This window comes from Phocoena phocoena, chromosome 19 (assembly GCF_963924675.1).
Source record: "Phocoena phocoena chromosome 19, mPhoPho1.1, whole genome shotgun sequence".
In the NCBI taxonomy this organism is placed as follows: Eukaryota; Metazoa; Chordata; class Mammalia; order Artiodactyla; family Phocoenidae; genus Phocoena; species Phocoena phocoena.
This window is the reverse complement of record NC_089237.1, coordinates 1,894,064-1,915,630: the sequence shown is the minus strand read 5'-3', so window position 1 is coordinate 1,915,630 and position 21,567 is coordinate 1,894,064. Positions and strand designations below refer to the sequence as shown.

Sequence of the window (21,567 nt, the reverse complement as noted above, 5' to 3'; positions counted from 1 at the left end):
TCCACAGCAACAGAAGCCACCTCAATGAGAAGCCTGTGCACTGCAATGAAGAGTGGTCCCCGCTCGCCGCAACTAGAGAAGGCCAGCGGGCAGCAACAAAGACCCAACGCAGCCAAAAATAAATTAAGATAATAACAATGACTATTACTATGACTAGATTACTGCTACGTTACTACACACCCGGCAGCTTTTATTACTCTCACAGCTAACGCTCAAGCTTCTAGAATCCAGGCACTTCTCTAAGTCATGAGCACCCACCGTCCCTGGACTCACTCTGGCTTGCAGGTGTAGTTCTGTGCGGGCTTATCCACAACCTCTTTATCCACAACAGTGGGAGCAGCTGCACAGTTTGCAGGCCCGGAGGAAAATGCAAACGCAAAGGCCCTGATTCAGAACCTACCAAGCACTTCAGGATGGCCACAGCAGAGCATTAAGCCACCATCCACACCGCGGTGCGGAGCTGAAGAGCGCTCTACCCGCCCAGCTGCACGCGGCAGCCCTGCTCCCCATTTACATTTGCCGCCCCCAGTTCCTCCTCTCCCAGTGTTCCACGGGGCGGCCAAAGTCATCTTGAAAACTGTTTACCAGCTAACATTATTCCTGGCTGGAAACCCACACATAAGTCCTCACTGCAATTTAGGTAAACCCAAAGTCACGGTCGTGGTCTACAGGCTCTCCAGCAGAGCTTCTCAAGCAGGGAGCTGGAGCACACAGATACAGCCAAATATTGGTAGCTAGTAGGTTTTCTGAGATCCAGCTCCTCCCAGCCCCAGGGGCAGCCAGGCGGGACCCCGGGAAACGGGAGGTTCCTGGGCATCCGTGCCCTGCACAGTCCCAGGGAAGTAATCCCATTAGAGCAGAGAACGGAGAGAGCCCTGCAGGTGTGGCGCCAGGCATCCTTGTTAGAGTCCCACGCTGGCCACCTCCAACCACCAGCAGCCTGGGTGGAGCTCCTTGGAACGGGGTGCAAGGATCCTGACAGTGTGCGGAAAGGTGGCAACTCCACGCCCAGGGGATCTGGACCCAGGCATCATCATCCCTATTCCCACCCCGGTGCCCCCCAGCAGCCACACCACCCAGAGCGGCTCTACCTAGATCACCCCGAGCTTGTCCCTGCCCCAGGCCCTTTTCATGTCCCCTCCGTCTGGGAGGCTGTGTTCTGGTCTCCGCATGACGGGCCCCTTCTCTTCATCCGGGTCTCAGCTCTCATTTCACCTACTCAGGGAGGGCTTTCCTGACCTGACCCCTCCCCACTGCATCACTGTTCTATTCTGTCTTGAGCCTTTATCCACTCGGACCTCACCTTGCTCATGGACTGGTCTCCTTGCTTGCTGCCCGGCTGCCCCTCTAGAACGGAGTCCCCGAGAGCCTGGGTGTGTCTGCCCGCTCCCACCGCCGCCCCCGCCCCGGGTTCTCTGATTTGGGCAGCTGGAGTCCTGCACTCCACCAGTGAGATGGCTCTTCCCATCTTGGGGCTTCCTCGGCCGGGTTCCCTGTGGGATCCAGACTTGGAGACGCTCCCAGTGGACATTCATTCCTGCCCTCACCCATCTGTGCCTCTCGACAGATACGCACGCGCATCACCGCTCAGCCCAAACCCTTCACTCTGAGCTGCTGGTCTTAGTTCCACCAGCCATACCTGGCGGAAGGACGGCAGGGAGGGGACCACAGCCCTCTCCATCAGAGGCTTACACTTCAGCAGAGGGTCAAGACCTATGTGGGTAACCAGACAAAATAAGATGAGCCCGGCCAGAGAGACACAGTGAGTGAGGTATGGGTGGTGGAGCGGCAGGAGGGATAGAAGTGCGGGCAAACCGGCGTGGGTTCATCTCCGGCCCCGGCTCCCTCGAGTGTGAGACAAGACGGTAACTCCAGCCAGGTCTCAGTACCCTCATCTGCAAAGTGGGCACAACCGCGGCTTCACCGGGTCGTCGGAGGGACCTGACGGCGCGATACGCATCAAGCCCTTTAGCGGCGCGCCGGGGTCAGAGGAGACTTTAATTCATCGTAGTCTGCGTGATTGTTATCATAGCTAAATGGGGAGAAAGAGCGCATTTCAGGTGTGAGAGGGGAGCAAGGCATAAACGGATGGGATCCTAGGGGTGGTGGCACTTGGCTCCTGTCGGGACCACTCGGGCATCCTATGTGCTCCGCAAATCCGTACATCACAGGTCACTCCGGCCCCAACGTGCATCCTCCCCGCGAGAGCCCGCGTCCACCCGCTCCAGTCAACCTGGCATCACCTCTGAGTCCCTCTGCTGTCCCCGCACCTGAATCACTTCAGCGACCTTCCAAGAAGCCAGGTACGCTCTCTCCAGCCCGGGTTTGCCCGCGGGTGGGTCATGCCGGCCCCCGGCTCCCGGTCTTCAGTGACTTCCGGCCTTCAGTGATTCCTTCTGCTTGGCCACGGTAACTCACCACGCACAGGTCCAACCTCCCTCTCCAGCCCCTGAGCCACTGCTGCCTGCCTGCCTGCTATGGGTTGAACTGTGTCCTCCCCAAAAGATAAGCTCAAATCCTAACCCCCATACCTCAGAAGGCGACCTATTTAGAAACAGGGTCATTGCTGATGTAATTAGCTAAGATAAGGTTATACTGGAGTGGGGTGAGTCCTTAACCCAATGTAACTGGTGTCCTTAAAACAAGAGGAGAGAAACAAGGTCCTACTGTAGAGCACAGGGAACTATGTTCAGTATCCTGCGACAAACCGTAATGGAGGGACTTCCCTGGTGGCGCAGTGGTTAAGAATCCGCCTGCCAGTGCAGGGGACACAGGTTCGATCCCTGGTCCAGGAAGATCTCACATGCCGCGGAGCAACTAAGCCCGTGCACCACAACTACTGAGCCTGCGCTCTAGAGCCCGCGAGCCACAACTACTGAGCCCGCGAGCCACAACTACTGAAGCTCACACGCCTAGAGCCCGTGCTCTGCAAGAAGAGAAGCCACCGCAATGAGAAGCCCGCGCACCGCAACGAAGAGAAGCCCCCGCTCGCCGCAACTAGAGAAAGCCCACGCGCGGCAACGAAGACCCAACACGGCCAAAAATAAATTTAAAAAATAAATAAATAAAATAAAATAATTTTAAAAAACATAATGGAAAAGAATATGAAAAAGAATATTATATATATATGTATAACTGAATCACTATACTATACGTCAATAAAATTTAAAAAAAAAGAAAAGAAAAGAGGAGAGAGACACAGCCAGGAGACCTGCAGGTCTCTCGGAGGGCAGATGGCCAAGTGACTGAGGAGACAAAGACTAGCATTGGATCCACAGGCGACGGAATGCCTGGGGCTACCAGGCGGCGGAGAGGGAAGGAGCTTCTTCTAGAGCCTCAGAGGGAGCGTGACTCAGCCAGCACCTTGACCCTAACTGCCAGCCTCCAGAACCGTGTGACAGAACATTTCTGCTGTTTCAGGCCCTCCGTTTGTGCTCGGTCACGGCAGCTCCTGGAAACGAACACACCAGCCTACAAATCCCCGAAGTTCAACCCGACAGGACTCTTCTTCCTGGAACGCTTCCCATCCCCTCCCTGCCGTCCCGCACCCCACGTGCAGTGCGCCAGCCCGATGTCCCGACTTGGCTGTATCTCAGCCTGCAGGCCCGGCCTCTCTTCCCGCCCCTCCCAATCCCTACCTAACCTTCAAAGCCTCCCATTGTCACAAAGTCTTCCCTTATTCCCCAGAAGGATGGCTCTTGACTCTGACCTCTGGAGCTCCTGAACCCTCCTGGCAGCCTGAATGCAGACACTCATCTGACAGTATCCGGGCGCCGACTAAAGGGGTTTCCGTGGGGCTGCTGACGCAGCCCCTGCCCTCACATCCACGCACCCCGACGTGGGCCCATCACAAAAGCACAGCCCTCTCCTCAATGATCGGGCCCACGACCTGAGCAGGGCTATTCAGAATAATCCAAAACTGGCATTTTCTGAACCAGGCAGAGAGGAATAGCTTTTTCTCCCCCCCTCGAATCTCAAGCTAAAATGATATAATCCCAGGAGGGCAAGGGCCTCACCTCTCACCCTAACCAGGAGCCTGAAAGAATGGGTCAACGGGCTCAGAAGGCCAGACAGAAGACCGAGTCTCTCCAGAGTTTAGTCCATGAGCCAAAGCTGTGCCCCTTTTGCGCTTAGGCTGGTAGAGCTGCGCTTCTGTTGTTTACAACCAGCCTCCTGGCTATATCTCACTGTAGCTGAAACAGGATAGGGGCCTGGAACGCAACAGGTAACAGAACAAGGTCAGTCTCTGCCCTCAAGCTGCACATGGTTCAGAGTCAGAGGTGGGTGTCCCCAGCATGTGAGAGGCCTCTAGGAATAAGTGCTCCTCAAACAAGTCACGTGTCAGCTGACACCTATAGATATATACGAAGTATAAATATCCAGTCTGTTCTCTACGTCTGTGAGTCTGTTTCTGTTTTGTAGATAGGTTCATTTATGCCATATTTTAGATTCCACGTATAAGTGATTGTAAGTCATCTATACTTCAATAAAAAAATAAATAAATACAGTATAACTATCCCTTAACTTTATGTGTGTTTGTCTTAGGATACTAAAAATAGCTACCGCTTACCAAGTGGCTACCACCCTAATCATATTACAGGTATCATCTGAAACCATCAGCATTCCGTTTTACAGATCAGGAAGGTAAAGCAGAGGACGTAAGTAGCTTTCCCGAGACCACGCAGCCGACGTGAGCACGCATCTTACTCTGTCTGACCCCTGTTCAGTATCAAAGACCGTGGACCCCTACGCGTAGGAAATGACAGCGCCAGAACTTGAACCCAGGCCAGCCCGCCCCACATACCACGTTCCTCCCAGGTCCCTTTCCATCTGGGAGAAGGCTGGCTGCAGCCGGGCTGGTCCACAGAAGGAACTACCTTAAAACTAGTCACTGGTCTCGGGCTGGGACAGTTCTGAGACTCATCCTTGCTGGTGCCAACCCTGAGAGCCTGACTCACATCCACGCAAGCCACGTGAGCTCGTGCGGGACACCGGAATGCCTGCTTCCCAGATGACGTCCAAGGGCAGACAGAGGAACCAGAGCGTCAGCAAGGTCAATGTGTCTTCTTCCTGCAGACAAAATCAGAATCCAAAGTCTGCCTTGGGGAGTGTGGAGTTAATGAACACAAAGGGAGTTCAAATGGGTCATAGAAAAAGGTTTTGTTTGCTAAGCTTAGGGGACTTCTGTTCACTGCAGCTTGACCTTTGCCAGTGGGTCTGGGATGCTCAAAGGCTGTGACCACCACTTCTTCTTGCCTGGTGCTACTGACTGAACACTTGTGTCCTCCAAAACATACATATGTGGAAGCCCTTCTGCCCAGTATCATGGTATCTGGAGGTGGGGCCTTGGGGAGGTGATTCCCTTTATATGAAGTCCTGAGGGTTGGAGCCCCCATGATGAGATTAGTGTCCTTATAAGAAAAGGAAGAGAGACCAGAGATTTCTATCTGCCACGTGAGGATGGAGGGAGAAGATGGCCCTCTGCCAGCCAGCAAGAGGGCCTTCAGCAGAACCTGATCCAGCTGGCACCCTGATCTTGGACTTCCCGGCTTCCGGAACTGTGAGAAATAAATGTCTGTTGTTTAAGTCACCCAGACTGCTGTATTTGTTACAGCAGCCCGAGCTGACTGATACACCTGGGCAGTGCCAAAAATACCTTTCTTGGGTACCGTCACGCTTGCCTGTTTTTACCACCTGTGCTAAGCATGGTCTCTCCTTGAACATGTTAATGCCATCCTTTTGGAACAGCTATAGCATATTTCTATGGCAAGATGTAACTCTGAGTTCCTCCCTAGACTGTAGGTTCTACGAGGATGGGGCTTCGAGGGGCAACTCAGGCCCCAAACAGAATGCTTTGGTGGGACAGGGCCACCCCAGCAAAATCTGGTGAATGAACCAACAAAACGTGAAGAGAGAGGCCCCCGTCATTTGGTTGGAAAAAACACATTAGTCCATTTTCCACATAATCGCTTAAGCTGATGCTTTTAGGGCTCAGTTCCTTCCCCACTGTGTGTTAAAGTTTATAGCTTAACTCTCAGGAACAATCCTATGTCCTTTGTTTCCAAGTCTTTAGAGAGCCCTGGCTGTACCTCCTTCTCCAGAACACCGACCGACACCCCACGCAGCTCGATGCACTGACCTCCGTGTCACCCTCCCCCCTTCCCAGCCCCTCCCTGCATTGGGCAGGGACTAATTCATAAGCAATAAAATGGTCTTGCTCTTTGGAAAGCTTCCTTTGTTTTTCCCCAAATCTATCTGGGTAGGCTCAGACCAGTTCACCAACAGGGGTCCTAATTAAAGTCTGAAACGACGTTGTAAAGCGAAGCTAGAAATACAGAGCCAGACATTACAGCAGCCCGTGAACAGGAAAATCAACGCAAATTAAGACACAGCCAGACAGAAACCAAAGCAACTGGCCATTGCATCAATTACGCATATTAGAATCCGGGAACGTAAGTGCAGGAAACGCCGCCCCGAAAGCCCCAGAGAGATACAACGTCGCGGAGTGAAGCGTGTCCAGCCTTCATTTATAAGGAATTTAAAACAAAGGATGAGGCCTGCTGTGGCCACTCTCTAAATTGCTATGTGACTGGAATAAAAGCTGTCTGTGCTCCATTCATAATTTAAAGGCTTGGAGGTGGAAATGGGTTTTTAAAATCATCTGCTGAGGCCTTTGCATGCAGAGGGACACAGGTGGGTAGTGAGACCTGGCAAAGGCTGGAGTAGGACTTAGATGGACCAGCTCAGCTCAGCCTCCACGTTGCCTTCTGTTAAATGGGAAGGATGTTAAGTGAGACCATTGAGACAACCAATAGGAAGGCCCTTTGAAACTGCAAGCAGGGACCTCCCTGGTGGTCCAGTGGTTGGAACTCCACGCTTCCACTGCAGGGGGCCCGGGTTCAATTCCTGGTTGGGGAACTAGGATCCCACAAGCTGCACGTCCAAAAAAAACAAAAAAGAACCCCACAAACAGGCTTCCCTGGTGGCGCAGTGGTTGAGAGTCCGCCTGCCGATGCAGGGGACGCGGGTTCGTGCCCCGGTCCGGGAAGAGCCCACATGCCGTGGAGCGGCTGGGCCCGTGAGCCATGGCCGCCGAGCCTGCGCGTCCGGAGCCTGTGCTCCGCTACGGGAGAGGCCACGGCAGTGAGAGGCCCGCATACCGCAAAAAAAAAAAAAACACACACAAACAAAAAAAACTGAAAGAAAATGTGGCAGCAAATAGCCAACTTGGTGTGATTTGCTGACTCATTCACTCATTCATCCATCCATCCATCCATCCATCCATCCATCCATCCACTCCTACTCTTGTTCTTTTCAATAAAAGGGTTCCTGCCAGCTGAGCTTGGTATAATCCTTGGCAAGTCTCCCCTTTCCTTTCCACACTCTTGCGGTGGACATGGGTGCATTCACTCTCAAGGAAGGACACCAACAAGAGATGTGACAACGAGATGGACGCACAGGCATCTCGGGGCCTCCTAGATGGGACACTTCTGCCCACTGCCACAACCCTGAGCTGAGCCCTTCCAGCCACCAGCACGGGCCTCACCTAGCGAGTGGCGCAGTCCATCCCAAATGCAGTCGATGAATTCAGCGCTCAGGGCCCCCGGATGTCTGAGGACACACAGGATGCCCTTCGCCAGCTGCTCAGTGCACGGGTCCAGCCTTAAAATGCCCCATCCCAGCCGTCCTCTCCCACTGGAATGCCAGCCAGACCCCACAGAGCGAGGGTTGTTTACTGTTTGGATGCATCCACAGCGCCTAGGACAGTGCCTGCGGGGTGGAGTCCCTCTAGGAATATTTGTGGAGTGAATGGCCACCTTTCAATGCTGGGTCTTTGCCCCTTCTTTTCCCTCTGCCTACAAGACTCTCTCGTCCCCCTTCTGGCTAATTCCTACTCATCCTTAAGGGCTCAGCGTTCAGGTCCTAACCAATAAGCTTTATGAAGTCCCTCCCGGCTTCCCTCTGGAGAAGCGGCCTTTCTTTCCTATGGTCCCACAGCACTATCTTTCACATGCTTCTTGCTGCGAGCTTTATCGCCCAAAACGTGAGAAGCCCAGCACGGACCTTTCTCGTTTGCGCCTGTGACCGATGTGTTCGTAATGTGCTAATTCTGTCCCCCCGGATGTCAATTCAATTACGTCCAACTCAGCTTATAAAAGCCCCAGGGGTGGGAGAGACAGTCAGGAGTTCCTGCTCTGCCTTCTAAAGGATGGCTTTCCTGTCTTTTTATCTGCCACCAGGGTGTAACCCTCTTAAGGGCAGAGCTGGCTGAGGTCTCCCAGTGTGACTCATGACCTGCCCTTAGTAGAGATCTGTTGTTGAATGACTGTAGTTAGGAGGCTTAAAGACAGAACAAATGGCAGCCACTGGACAGGCCATTCTGCACCGACACTTGCGAAGCAGGCTGGCGCCAAGGTGTCACTGGCGAATATCTCAGCTCCTCTTCTCTGAGATCGGCTGTGACCTAGATCGTCACATTCCTGCACGTCCCCGTCTGCTACACGAGGATAAAGCCCACGGTCCTCACCTTGCCCCAGTGGATAGGTGGGCATCATGTGACTTTTATGTCTATCTGACCTACTCACCCAAGAACCAAGAGGCAAAACCGCCCGTCCCGTGATGCTGAGCGTTTACAAGGGGAAGACAGGACGGGACGTCCCAGAGCAAACAGCTCCTCAGAGGTGAGGATCACAGACAAGAGGATTTCTCCCCAGTGAGGGTCCTGCACCCCAGACCTGAATTACTGTACGGGGTCAGGGGGTGGGGCGGACAAAGCTGTAAGGGGATGACATGGTGGGGGGAGGGCCTCTCAGAAAGTTCTTTCTGCCCTCGCCCTCGGGGCCTCTACCAGACCTCACTCCCCTGCAGTTTCCAGCGCCAGCCCGGCTCCTGCAAAATCCCAAAGGCGTCAGAACGGCTGAGAAAGTCCTGAGAGGTAACATAGTACGTGAATTTCTGCAAAAAGTCAATTCTGAAAAAAGAAGTCACACCCGGCTTTTGAGTGCACTGACAGCTCGCTTCCTTCCTCACCGGGGTCTTTTACAGAAACCGCCTTGAGCGCCTGGAGCCTCTGACCTACCGGGGTGGACACTGATCTCTGATTCCAAGCTCAGCCACTGCCTAGAACTCTCAGTGCTGCAGGGACTTGACTCAAAATTAAAATGAGGGCAGAGAAGGCGTGAAGCAGGGAGGAAGAGAAATCAAGGTACACAGTTAACAGATCACACATCAATTTACAGAAGGAAACGTATGTACAATATACTGTCACCTTCACCCCACGTTCATCGCAGCACTATTTACGATAGCCAAGATATGGAAGCAATCTGAGTGTCCATCGACAGATGAATGGATAAAGAAGATGCGGTACATACACGCCGTGGAATATTACTCAGCCATAAAAAAGAATGAAATAATGCCGTTTGCAGCAACACGGATGGACCTAGACAATATTATACTCAGTGAAGTAAGTTAGACAGAAAAAGACAATTACTGTGTGATTTTACTTATATGTGGAATGTAAAAAGGAAAACAAATGAACAAGCGTAACAAAATGGAAATGGAGTCATAGATACAGAGAACAAACAGGCTGTTGCCCAAGGGGAGAGGGGATGAGTGAAATGGGTGAGGAAAATGAAGAGGGACAAACTTCCAGTTACAAAATAAATGAGTCACAGGTATGAAAGTACAGGGTGAGGAATGATCACTAGCTATGTGACACCTTTGTGTGCTGACAGATGACAAATAGACTTTATCACGATGATCATTCTGATACAGAAAGAGCAAATCGCTGTGCTGTGCACCAGGAAATAACATAGCCTTGTAGGTGAATTACGAAAACAAGCAGGAACCTGTGGGGCACTCCTGGGCACAAAAGCCTTTCCGTGTCCCCCATATCTTGTTTGTAGGAAATAGGCTTCATCCAGCCTCCCTGACCTTCCCTGAGTTCCAAAGGTCAGATTCAAATAGTTGTTAATCAGGGAAGGGAGGGGATGCAGAAGCAAGGGAGGGGCAGTCAAGAAAGTGTAGTGCAGCCTTGGGGCAGGTCCTGGTTCCCCCTCAAAGGATACACATAACAATGTATCTTTGAGCTCTTCTGTAGGAACTCCCCCACCCAGCCAACTTCAGGCTGAGCACCAGATCCCTGGAGCCCTGCCCTGTTACCTCAACACCAACCAATCAGAAGAAAGCCACACACCTGCAGCCCTCATCCCGAATTTTGCCTATGAAAACTTCTCCCCCAGAACCATCAGGGAATTCGGGTTCTTTGAGCACGAGCCACCCGTTCTCCTTGCTTGGCCCTGCAACAAACCTTTTTCCGCTCCAAACTCTGACTCTTCCGTTGATTTGGCCTGTGTTTCAGGCATATGAACTTTTTGGTTGGTTTGGCCTCACCGGGCATCGGGCACACAAACTTGCATTCGGTAACAATTGTACTTCGAAAACAAACTCAGAGGAAAGAGATCAGATTTGTGGTTACAGGGTGGAGGGAGTGTGTGCCAAAGATTGAATGAGGGGGTCAAAAGGCACAAAATTCCAGCTACAAGATAAATAAGTGCCAGGAATATAACGTACGACGTGATCAATATAATCAGCACTGCTGTGCGTCACATACGTCATGTATTTTGAGAGAGTAAAATCCTGAGTTCTCGTCACAAAGAAACAAATGTTTTTCTATTTTTTTTCATGTTGTATCTCTGCGAGATGCTGGATGCTCACTAAACTTACTGTGGTCATTTCACGATGTGTAAGTGAAATCGTTATGCTGTATGCCTTAAACGTGTGCAGTGCTGTATCTCAATAATACCGGAAGGAAAAAGAAAAAGAAAATTAAAAAAGAAACGATACACTGCCAACTTCATTTCTGAGCCAGGCTGGCAGACAATTTAAGTGAGTGGACAGTATCTGGGCTTAGCTGGTGGGGTCACTGCTGTCTCACTGTCACTGGTCATCCTCTTCCCTCCAAGACACCTATGGCTCATAACCCCTCAGGTCCTCAAACCCCAGTCTGGACAGCCTAAGTCATTGCTTGAATCCAGTCACCCAGCCAGGAGACTTATTCAAGTTGCTTCTCAACCCAAGAATTTTCAAGAAATACGTTGCTTGCTCATCACAGGTGAAACTGAAACCAGGCAACCTACATTGGGGCTTGGACCCACGTTCTTTCAACTGAGATCACACACCTGGTCTCAGGACTTAATGAAGCTCAGGCTCTGGATGTCTCATCGCAGAACGAGTTCAGTGAGAGACAAGGTAAGAAGTAAGAAGTGGGTTTATTCAGAGAGAAACACACTCCAAAGACAGAGTGTGGGCCATCTCAGAAGGCAAGAGCGGCCCCAGGGTATGGGGTTGTCAGGTTTTATAGGGCTGGGTAATTTCATAGGCTAATGAGAGGGAGGAGAATTCCAGCTATTTTGGGGAAGGGGTGGGGATTTCCAGGAATTGGGCCACTGCCCACTTTTTGACCTTTATGGTCAGCCTTGGAACTGTCCTGGCACCTGGGGGTGTGTCATTTAGCGTGCTGATGTGTTACAGTGAGTGTATACTGAGGCTCAAGGTCTAGTGGAAGTCGACTTGTCTGCCATCTTGGACCCATTTGGTTCTAATCAGTTTATGTCCTGTCCTCGGACTATGTCGTTCTTTCAAAGGTTTTGCCCTACCCACTTCCCTCCTATTTCAAAACTAGCACCAGCCTTTCCCTGGATGCTCTGTGGGCAAGACCCAAACTAGTGCTGCATTATCAAGCTCATCCACTGGGTTCTCGTAGAGATTTAAACATTGTTCAGACCACTTGAAATGCTGGCTGAGATGCCCGTGAAAGGTATTTGTCCTTTTCTCTTTTTAAAAGTATGAGCAATTCACTCCTCTAACCCCTATTGTGATGCAAGTTTTCTAAGTGCTTGAAAAGTTTAGGTTTTAGTGGATTACGAAGTCCCTGGCATTTTCACCGAAATTCCAACATTTCGATTTTCTTCTGGTTATCATATCTTTTTTTTTTTTTTTTTTGCGGTACGTGGGCCTCTCACTGTTGTGGCCTCTCCCGTTGCGGAGCACAGGCTCCGGACGCGCAGGCCCAGCGGCCACGGCTCACGGGCCTAGCCGCTCTGCGGCATGTGGGACCTTCCCGCACCAGGGCACGAACCCGTGTCCCCTGCATCGGCAGGCGGACTCTCAACTACTGCGCCACCAGGGAAGCCCTCATATCATTTTTAAACTTGCAAATGTTCAACAGCACTGCCCAGCTCAGATCTGCACAGGACACTGGCAAAACGGGAGCCCACAATGTCAAAGGCAAGACATGCTGGCTGTTGAACCTACTGACAAGGGCAGGAGGGCTTGCTGCCCCGCAGTGCACATGTGGGCCATCTCTGGACATAGGGAGCCCCAAACAGCGATGCCCCCTGAGAAAGAGATGCGGCAGCTTTCATGTTTTTCACAAATAAATTGTTTACCGTTCTCTTGGTGGGAATGTAAGTTGGTGCAGCCACTATGGAAAACAGTATGAAGGTTCCTCAGAAAACTAAAAATAGAACTACCATATGATCCAGCAATCCCACTCCTGGGCATATATCCAGAGAAAACCATAATTCAAAAAGACACATGTACCCCAGTGTTCACTGCAGCACTATTTACAATAGCCAAGACACGGAAACAACCTAAATGTCCATCGAAAGATGAATGGATAAAGAAGATGCGGTACACGTATACAGTGGAATACCGCTCAGCCAAAAAACAGAACGACATAATGCCATTTGCAGCAACATGGATGCAACTGGAGATTATCATACTAAGTGAAGTCAGAAAGAGAAAGACAAATACCATATGATATCACTTATACATGGAACCTAAAATATGACACAAATGAACATATCTATGGAACAGAAACAGAATCAGGGACATAGAGAATAGGCTGGTGGTTGCCAAGGCGGGGGGGCTGGGGGGTGATGGGGGAGGGATGGATTGGGAGTTTGGGATTAGCTGGTGCAAACTATTATATACAGGATGGATAAACAAAAAGGTCCTACTGTAGAGCACAGGGAACTATATTCAGTATCCTGTGATAAGCCATAATGGAAAAGAACATGAAAAAGAATGTCTGTATATGTATAAGTGAATCACTTTGCTGTACAGCAGAAATTAGCACGACATTGTAAATCAACTATACTTCAATAAAAAATAAATTAAAAAGAAAAAAAAAAACCTCACCAAAATGTACTTCTAAAATGGGGCCATTTGGGACTTCCCCAGTGGTCCGGTGGTTAAGAATCCGCCTTGCAATGCAGGGGACGCGGGTTCGATCCCTGGTCGGGGAACTAAGATCCCACATGCTGCAGGGCAATGAAGCCCGTGCCACAACTACCGAGCCCACCCGCTTCGACTACAGAGAAGCCCGAACGCCGCACTGAAGAGCCCGAGCACCACAATGAAAGATCCCGCACGTCGCAACAAAGATCCCATGTGCCACAACTAAGACCCAACGCAGCCAAGAATAAAAAAAATTTTTTCTAAAAGAAAATAAAATGGGGGCATTTGATCATATGTAAACTAGACCTCATTAAAGTGGATCCCGAAAAATGCTGGTCAAGAAAAAGTTGTTTATCATCATCATAAATTGCAAGCTGGATAACCCGCACCCGCATGTCAGAGAGCTGTGACTGTACTAGTAGAAACACTTCATGTCTCTCTGGGCCCCAGTTTCCCCCACGTAATATGTGATGTGGACGCTCTTTGATCTGAGCTGCTGGAAATGAGTTCAAGGCCATGGGGTCTTAGGCCGCGATCCCTATTTTATCTCCATGGAACTGGAGTTTAGGAAGTCTGAAAAGGGACACCAAAATCAAGGCTCTGAAAATGTTGCTGCTTCTTTTTCCCCCGGCCGCACCAGGCACCTTGTGGGATCTTAGTTCCCGGATCAGGGATTGAACCCGGGGCCCCAGCAGTGAGAGCTCAGAGTCCTAACCACAGGACCGCCCAGGAAGTCCCAAATTTTGCTTTTCTTTCCCCAAGGATTCCTTTTTCTTGAAACCATGATGACATCATAATTATGTTGTGAATGGTGCCTCTTCTGACCACAAAATTGGCAAATTGCATCGACCATAGTCAGATGGAAAAAAACACGAATGGGGACTTCCCTGGTGGTCCAGTGGTTAGGACTCGGCGCTCTCACTGCTGGGACCCCGGGTTCGATCCCTGGTCCGGGAACTAAGATCCCACATGCCACGTGGCAGGGAGGAAGGAAGGGAAGTGACTTGGGGACTTGGTGGAGGAATGAGTAGAATCGAGCAGATTCCGGGAGGACAGTCGAGTCTCGCGGCCCAGCCTGGGGAAGGATGAGGGTCCAGCACAGACAGAGGGAGGAGCTTCCGGAACAAAAGCTGAGCCAACATGCTTGACCCTCCAGCCGAGGGAGGGGGATGGGAGGAGAGCAGGGCAGCAGAGCCAGAGGTTCAGGGGAAACACAAGAGCTCACGCCTACCAGGGACCTGCTGCTGTCTTACATGACTTAACCCATTTCCTCCTCAAAATGACCCACGATGATGCCACTACTGTCCCATCTTGGAGATGGTCAGACTGAGGCCCGGCAAAGTTTACTCACGAGCCTGGTGTCCCAGAGCTAGTAAGTGACAGAGTCCGGCAGCCTGGTTCCAAGTCCCGCTGCGGTTAACTTGCCTCTGCCTGTCCAGAAGTCCGAACCCAGACACACAGATTTTGTTGAGCAGCTACCATGCTCCAGGCATTGTTTTAAGCACTGGAGCCATGAACAAGATAGATTAGACAGCTCCTCTAGGGAGCTGACATTCCAGGATGAGAGACAGGCAATAAAGAAGTAAACAACGATCATGTCGGCGGAGATACGGGTCATGGAAACAAATCAGGAGAAAAAGTGAGAGACCCGCTTGGTGAAGGGTTAGGGAGGTCAGAGAGGCCTCCTCCAGGATGTGACATTGGAGCCGAGACTGACCGGCCACTCAGAGCCTGAGGGGAGAGCTTGCCAGGAAGAGGGAAGGAACAGCCAGTGCAAAGGCCATGAGGCAGACGGAACGTGGGGAGGGGCTTGGAGATGCAGTCAGAGCCAGCACGGGGGAGATCGCAGGCGTCTGCAGCCTTGGCAACCACACATTCTCGGCCGGTGGAGCCTCCTGTCCAACAGCTGCATCGATGACTGACACCTCGACCACATCTCTCGGTTGCCTCTTCCACCTTCACGGCACAGAGGTCCTTTGTCAGCTCCAGAGGGACGAGAACTATCGAGACTCTAATCTGCACCTCCTTCGACCGCCTCCTTCCCTCTTCGTGGCAAAGCCAGCCCAGGCCTTGAAGGACACTCTTGGCAAATTCACCTCTACTTCCCAGCCCTTAACGATAAGGCTCTAGAGTGAGAGCACGTTGATTCAGCCACTCGCTAACTCTGGGCGAGTCACACCTTGATTTCCTCACCTGTGAAAGAAGAGAAGCGTCAGGTGGCGGCACGAGGTGAACGGGGCGATGCCCAGAGCCTGGTGCCTTGCAAGCACTGGTAAGGCTTAGTTACTGTCACAGCTGTGGGGTTGGTTCACATACAGCTGTTGGCCCGGCGTGCACCGGCCACGTAGAGGTTTACTGGGGTTTGTCCCTGGACCCTGTTCCTCATTCCGTGAGTTATATCACTTAGACCTTTCCGTAGGCAGAGTAGCAAATTCACACTGACAATTCAGATGGATAGTGCTTTCTCATAACAGTAACAAAAATAACCAGAGCTAACATTTATCTGCGTCTGTGGTGTGCCAGGCTCTGTGCTAATGCTTACATAGCTAATTCTTCATTTAACCCTCACAACATCCTATGAGGTGGGTGCTGCCATTGCCCCCCTGCAGAAGATGACAGCAAAGCTCCGAGGAATGAGGTGGCCCGTCCCGGGCCATACAGGTGGAAATAGTAGAGCTGGGACTTGAACCCAAGCCATGCGGCACCAGAGCCTGCCCTCTTAGGCAGGATGCTTAATCTTCAAGGCAACAAGCATCTCACGAGTAGGTGCTGCGTTTCAGACTACGCTAGGAGCAGAGGCACAGATATGTGTAGTAGAATGGCTAATTATAGTATTATGGGTATAGTACAAATTATATGTGTAGCAGTAATGTCTCTGGGTTGAATCGTGTCCCCCCAGATTTCATGTCATTCCAGAACCCGTGAACGTGACTTTATTTGGAAATAGGGTCTTTTCAGACGTAATCAAGTTGAGATGAGGTCATACTGGATTAAGATGGGCCTTAACGCCAATGACTGGTGTCCTTACAAGAAGAGGGAGGTTTAGACACACACGCAGGGAGGTATGTGAACTGTGGAGGTGGACGGTGCAGGGCTGAGGCTGCAAACCAAGGGCTGCTGGCAGAGTCACCAGAAACAGGAGAGACGCCTGGGACGACTCCCCTCCGGAGCCTCCAGCAGGACCAGCCCCGCCCGTGCCTCGATTTAGCACTTCCCGCCTCTCAACTCTGAGAGGATAAATATGACTAGGGGCCTATTTGAGGCCACTCATTTTTCTTATAAGTCTAGTTGATTGACTATGTTGTGCTAGTTTCAGGTGTAATGCAGAATGATTCAGTTATACATATATATATTCTTTTTCATATTCTTTTCCATCATGGTTTATCCCAGGATATTGAATACAGTTCCCTGTGCTCTACAGTAGGACCTTGCTGTCTATCCATCCTATATATAATAGTTCGCATCTGCTCATCCCAACTCCAAATCCATCCCTCCCCCACCTCCCCTCCCCCTTGGCAACCACAAGTCTGTTCTCTACGTCTGTGAGTCTGTTCATAAGTTCATTTGTGTCATATTTTCGATCCCACGTATAAGTGACAGCATATGGTATTTGTCTTTCTCTGTCTGGCTTACTTAGCTTAGTATGATCATCTCTAGGTCCATCCATGTTGCTGCAAATGGCACTATTTCATTCTTTTTTTTTTTTTTTTTCCCCACACGTGGGAACTAAGATCCCACATGTGCAGCATGTGGGATCTTAGTTCCCCGACAAGGGATCGAACCCGCACCCCCTGCAGTGGGAGCACGGAATCTTAACCACTGGACCGCTAGGGAAGTCCCAATATTTCATTCTTTTTCACGCAGGCCACCTGATCTGTAGTAATTTGCTGCGGCAGCCAAGCACACTAATAAAAGGGAGACAATAGAAAAGATAGTTTCTCAAGTCACCCTTAGCCCCTGTTTGGCAATAAGCGTTCTTTCTGAAAGTCATGGTTCCCCACTGGCGGTGAGTAGGCAGCGAAAAGCCCGTGATGAATCAACCCCTGGCCTCACAGGAAGCTTGCTTTCCTGTCAACAAAGCACAGAGTGAAAAGCCGTCAACCTTGGGCCAGAGGGCTGTCTGCCTGGCCACTGTCACAAGGCTCCGAAGGAGAGAATATTTTCATCCAAGGGAGGAAAAAGTAGCAGAGCCCACCCAACTGTATTTGCCTCTGGTCCCCGAGATGCCCCTTCCACTCAGGCTGACAGCGTGCTGGCGGGGACAGCTCATAAGAAGAACCCCGAGGCTCACAAATCTCGGTTTAAATAATGGGCCAGATATTTCCCCACAAACCCTCGACACGAAAAGCAGAAGTTCTTAAGCACTTGGCAACCCAGTTCCTTTTGAGGACCTGTTAAATGCTCTGCATTAACTCTCAACCCGAGGGAGAAAAAAAAAAATCTGACATGCAAAATTTGGGGTGACATTTCAAAGCACCCTGAACTCCTGAAGCCCATTTACTGATGAACAAATACTTCTGAATGGCCCACTAGGTGCCGGGCACCGTGTTAGGAATACAAGGGTGGAAGAAGAGACAAGGCATTTTTCTTCCTGAAGCCCAGAGCTAGAAGGGCAGTGTATAATTTCCTGTGGCTGCCATAACAAACTACCAGAAGCTGGTGGCTTAACAATGATAGAAATGTATTCTCTCACAATTCAGGAGGCGAGAAGTCTGAAACCAAGATGGCAGCAGGGTTGGTTCCCTCCGGAGGCTCAGAGGAAGAGTCCGTTCCAGGCCTCCCTCCAGCTCCCGGTGGTGTCTTTGGCTTGCAGGCACACCACCCCATCCTCTGCCCCCATCTTCACGTCACCTTCTCTGCTGCATGGCCCTCTATGTCCCCTCCTCTTTTTACAAGGACACCGGTCGCTGGATTTAGGACCACTCTAAATCAGGTAGTATATCACAGAGGTCTTTAACTAATGACATTTGCAAGGACCCTATTTCCAAATAAGGTCATGTTCTGAGGCTCTGCGTAGACATGAATTTGGGGGTGACGCTACTGAACCCAACACAGGTGGTTAAGCAGTCACCATGGAGAGCAGCAAAGGTAGACCTGAGGCATCCAAGAAAGGGTTCCTGAGGACCTCATGTGGAATTAGGAACCGGATGGTGAGTAGAAACTAAAACAGGAGTAGTGGAAAGTGCATCAAGAAGAACTAATCACTATACGTATCAAGGCGATAGCTAACCAACAAGGACCTAGTGTACAGCACAGGGAACTCTGCTCACATTCTGTAAGAACCTGTGCAGGAAAAGAGTCTGAAAAAGAATGGCTGTACGTATAACTGAACCACTTTGCTGTACACCTGAAACTAACACCACATTGTAAATCAACTCTACTCCAATATAAAATAAAAACTAAACTTAAAAAAGAAGAAGAAGAAGAACTAATCACATAGGTGAGGCCCAAACAGAGGGAGGCAACCGCTGAAGAAGCGTTCAGACGGGAGGGGCCGTGCAGAGGACCGGTGCAGAGGATGGGCCAGGCTTGAACACTGCTCTTCGGAGTTTGGATTTTGTTCTTAGGGTCACCAAATGCCTCTGAAGGATTGGAAGCAGAGAAGTGCTTCTAGAAAGTTCACCTTGGCTGAGGTGAGGAGGATGGATTGGAGAGGGTGAGACCGGACGCAGGGACACCAAGGGTCACTATCTCAGGGGAAAGCTCCCGGCTTAAGGATGCAAGTGGCTGAAACTCCAGAGACACCCCATGTGTTGTCCTAACAGCCGGTTGGGATGATTCCCACGGAGCCAACAGGAGGGGTTTAACCCAGGCAGGTGGGATCTGAGCGGGCCAGTCAGATCAACGTCAGCCCAAGAAGAAAACCGATCTAAAATATTCATAAAATTTTGGCCAGTTCAGATATACACCTCCTCCCCTTTTGTGGTCCCTTAGTGTTAAGTGCACCAGTAAGTCCTGTCCGCTCACAGATAAGTAAGTCCTTTGGCCTTCATGTGTCCCACTGACTTTCAGTCACTCTTCAAGGGCACCTTCTCCCTTAAACCCCCAGGCTGGGGTCCACGCCCTCCCCACAGACTCCAAAAATTCCTGATGCAGCCTCTCGGACTCGATTGTAATCTGTACTTTCCTTTCAACCTGTCTCCACTACGAGAGCTTGAGGGCAAGGATTGTTATTTGTTCACCTTTGTGTTCCCAGCTCCTAATACACACACACACACACACACACACACACACACACAGAGACACTCACACAATAAGCAAGCGTTATCAGAATTCCCTGGCAGTCCAGCAGTTAGGACTCAGCGCTCTCACTGCCGGGGTCCCAGGTTCGATCCCTGACCAGGGAACTAAGATCCCAACAAGCCGTGCAGCATGGCCAAAAAAAGAACAGTTATCGTATGGACAGATGGATGGATGGATGCATGGATGGATGGACTCCTGCACGATGCTGTACTGGCTTCAAACCAAATTCATCAATCAATTAATTAAATCAACATGGACCCATCAATTGCTCTTTAAGTGCTCTATGCGGCCCCCTCCCCCCAAAAGAGTCAGGATGAAATATCCAAAGAGATGCCGGCTTGACGTCTCAGACTCACCTCATTCCTTCTGCAGCCATCTTATCAAGGTTGGCAGTGTCCTTCGTTTCTGCCCAGTTTGCTCCCAGGTCACCCCACCCCATGTCATCTGCCAAAATGATCACGAAATTCGGTTTCTGTTCTCTTGTTTCCCCACTGAAGCTAAAATCCACGAGAGGATAAAGACATCCCAGGAAACTCACCCCCACCAACAAAACCTTTAGGAAAGGGCAGGCCATGGCGATCAGGGGAGGTTTCCAACTGTGTGCAGTGATGCAGTGGTGGAGTTTCCAAGAAGATGCTGGTGGTGATGGTGGTGGTGGTGATGCCTACAGGGATGGTGGGCGCTACAGAAATGAGGCCCGCGTCTGGAATCCTAATTCACGAGAGTCGGGAAACTCACAACCCTGAACTTGACTTTCTCCAGCGCAGCCCCGTAAGGTGACGGGTCGTGTGCAGCAATCAGACCTCAGTGTCAACGACTGCTCCCTGGCCACTTAGGAGGTGACCCCTCTGTGCTCAGAGTGTGAGAGCCGGAGCTCAAGCCTTGCATCTACTCGGGGCTCCAGCTGACGAGTGCGGGATAAGTTTTCACATCTGCAGAACACCTGGACGGTCTAGAAGCCACAGTCAGTCCCAGTCGAGTTTCTGAGTTCCAGATGGTTGAAGGCTTCATGTGTCTGTAAGGTTTCCTGAAAGAACAGAAATTGACGAGAAAACAGAGTTGAAACTGCCGGTGCAGCTGTGTTTTACTCAGTAGCTTAGGAAATAATCACTTTTCCATGCCGACAGATGTTCTCCTTCTTATTCGACTACTGAACGGGTTCATCGCTTTCTCCACCGGAGAAAGAGTGATGCTAATATTTGCAATAGACCTACAATTACAGGGTTGGAAGCAACAGTAGAGATGATCTCTCATAACCCGCTCACCGTATAGAGGGAGCATATACCGAGGCCCCGTGTTCCGGGTGGAGGGGCAAAGGGACCGGCACCGCAGCACTCTGTGAAATCCCAGCGCACCCCACCTCCTGCCTCACGGTGCTTCTCTGATCCACAAGAAATTCCCAAACTAAGCGCGACCTTGTCAAAACCCACAGGGATCCTAGAAGAAAGGGTGAGACCCTTATTACCTTACTACCAAGACATGATTCTTTCTAACAGTCATGCTGTAAACTAGCATTTCTATATAAAATTCTTTTTCTTTCTTTTTGGCCGCACCTTAGTTCCCTGGCCAGGGATTGAACCTGGGCCCTCGGCAGTGAGAGTGCTGAGTCCTAACCACTGGACCGCCAGGGAATTCGTCAATAAAGGAGCAGTCTGTTTTTGTTTTTGCTTTTTTGCCACACCGTGTGGCATGAGGGATCTTAGTACCTGTACCAGGATTTGAACACAGGCCCCTTGCAGTGGGAGCTCGGAGTCTTAAACACTGGACCACCAGCGAAGTCCCTCTATATAAAATTCTTGATAGAAATTAATTGGGAAGAAAAGGAAAGAAAAAAAATCAGTTAATGGTAGAATCTAGGTGGACAGTCTAGGGAGCTCACTGCAGAACTCTTTCCATTTTGCTGTATGTTTGAAATGTTTCATAATAAAATGTTAGGAAAAAATGTCCAAAAAATGTTTAATGGAAATGTGTCCCTTTACATCTTGACAATGTAATTTTTAATAAGAAAATCTTAAGACATGCTCAACCGGTGCTTTTCACATTTAGATGTACATACAAATCAGCTGGAGATTTTATTAAAAT

At 50.4% G+C, this 21,567-nt stretch overlaps 1 protein-coding gene and 1 non-coding gene across 2 annotated transcripts in view; both read right to left on the bottom strand.

The window, feature by feature from the left end:
• The window catches only part of ARSG (arylsulfatase G), a 72,022-nt gene extending 51,507 nt beyond the window's left edge, over positions 1–20,515 (bottom strand). Inside the window, exon 1 of the mRNA XM_065897028.1 lies at positions 19,842–20,515. Coding sequence (XP_065753100.1) covers positions 19,842–20,059 — 218 coding nt within the window. The 5' untranslated portion in view covers positions 20,060–20,515. The remainder of the gene's footprint in view (positions 1–19,841) is intronic.
• Positions 20,516–21,043: 528 nt separating this feature from the next.
• On the bottom strand, positions 21,044–21,116 carry TRNAE-CUC (transfer RNA glutamic acid (anticodon CUC)). The gene has a single exon. It is a non-coding gene; the product is annotated as a tRNA-Glu (tRNA).
• Between the last annotated feature and the right edge of the window lie 451 nt (positions 21,117–21,567).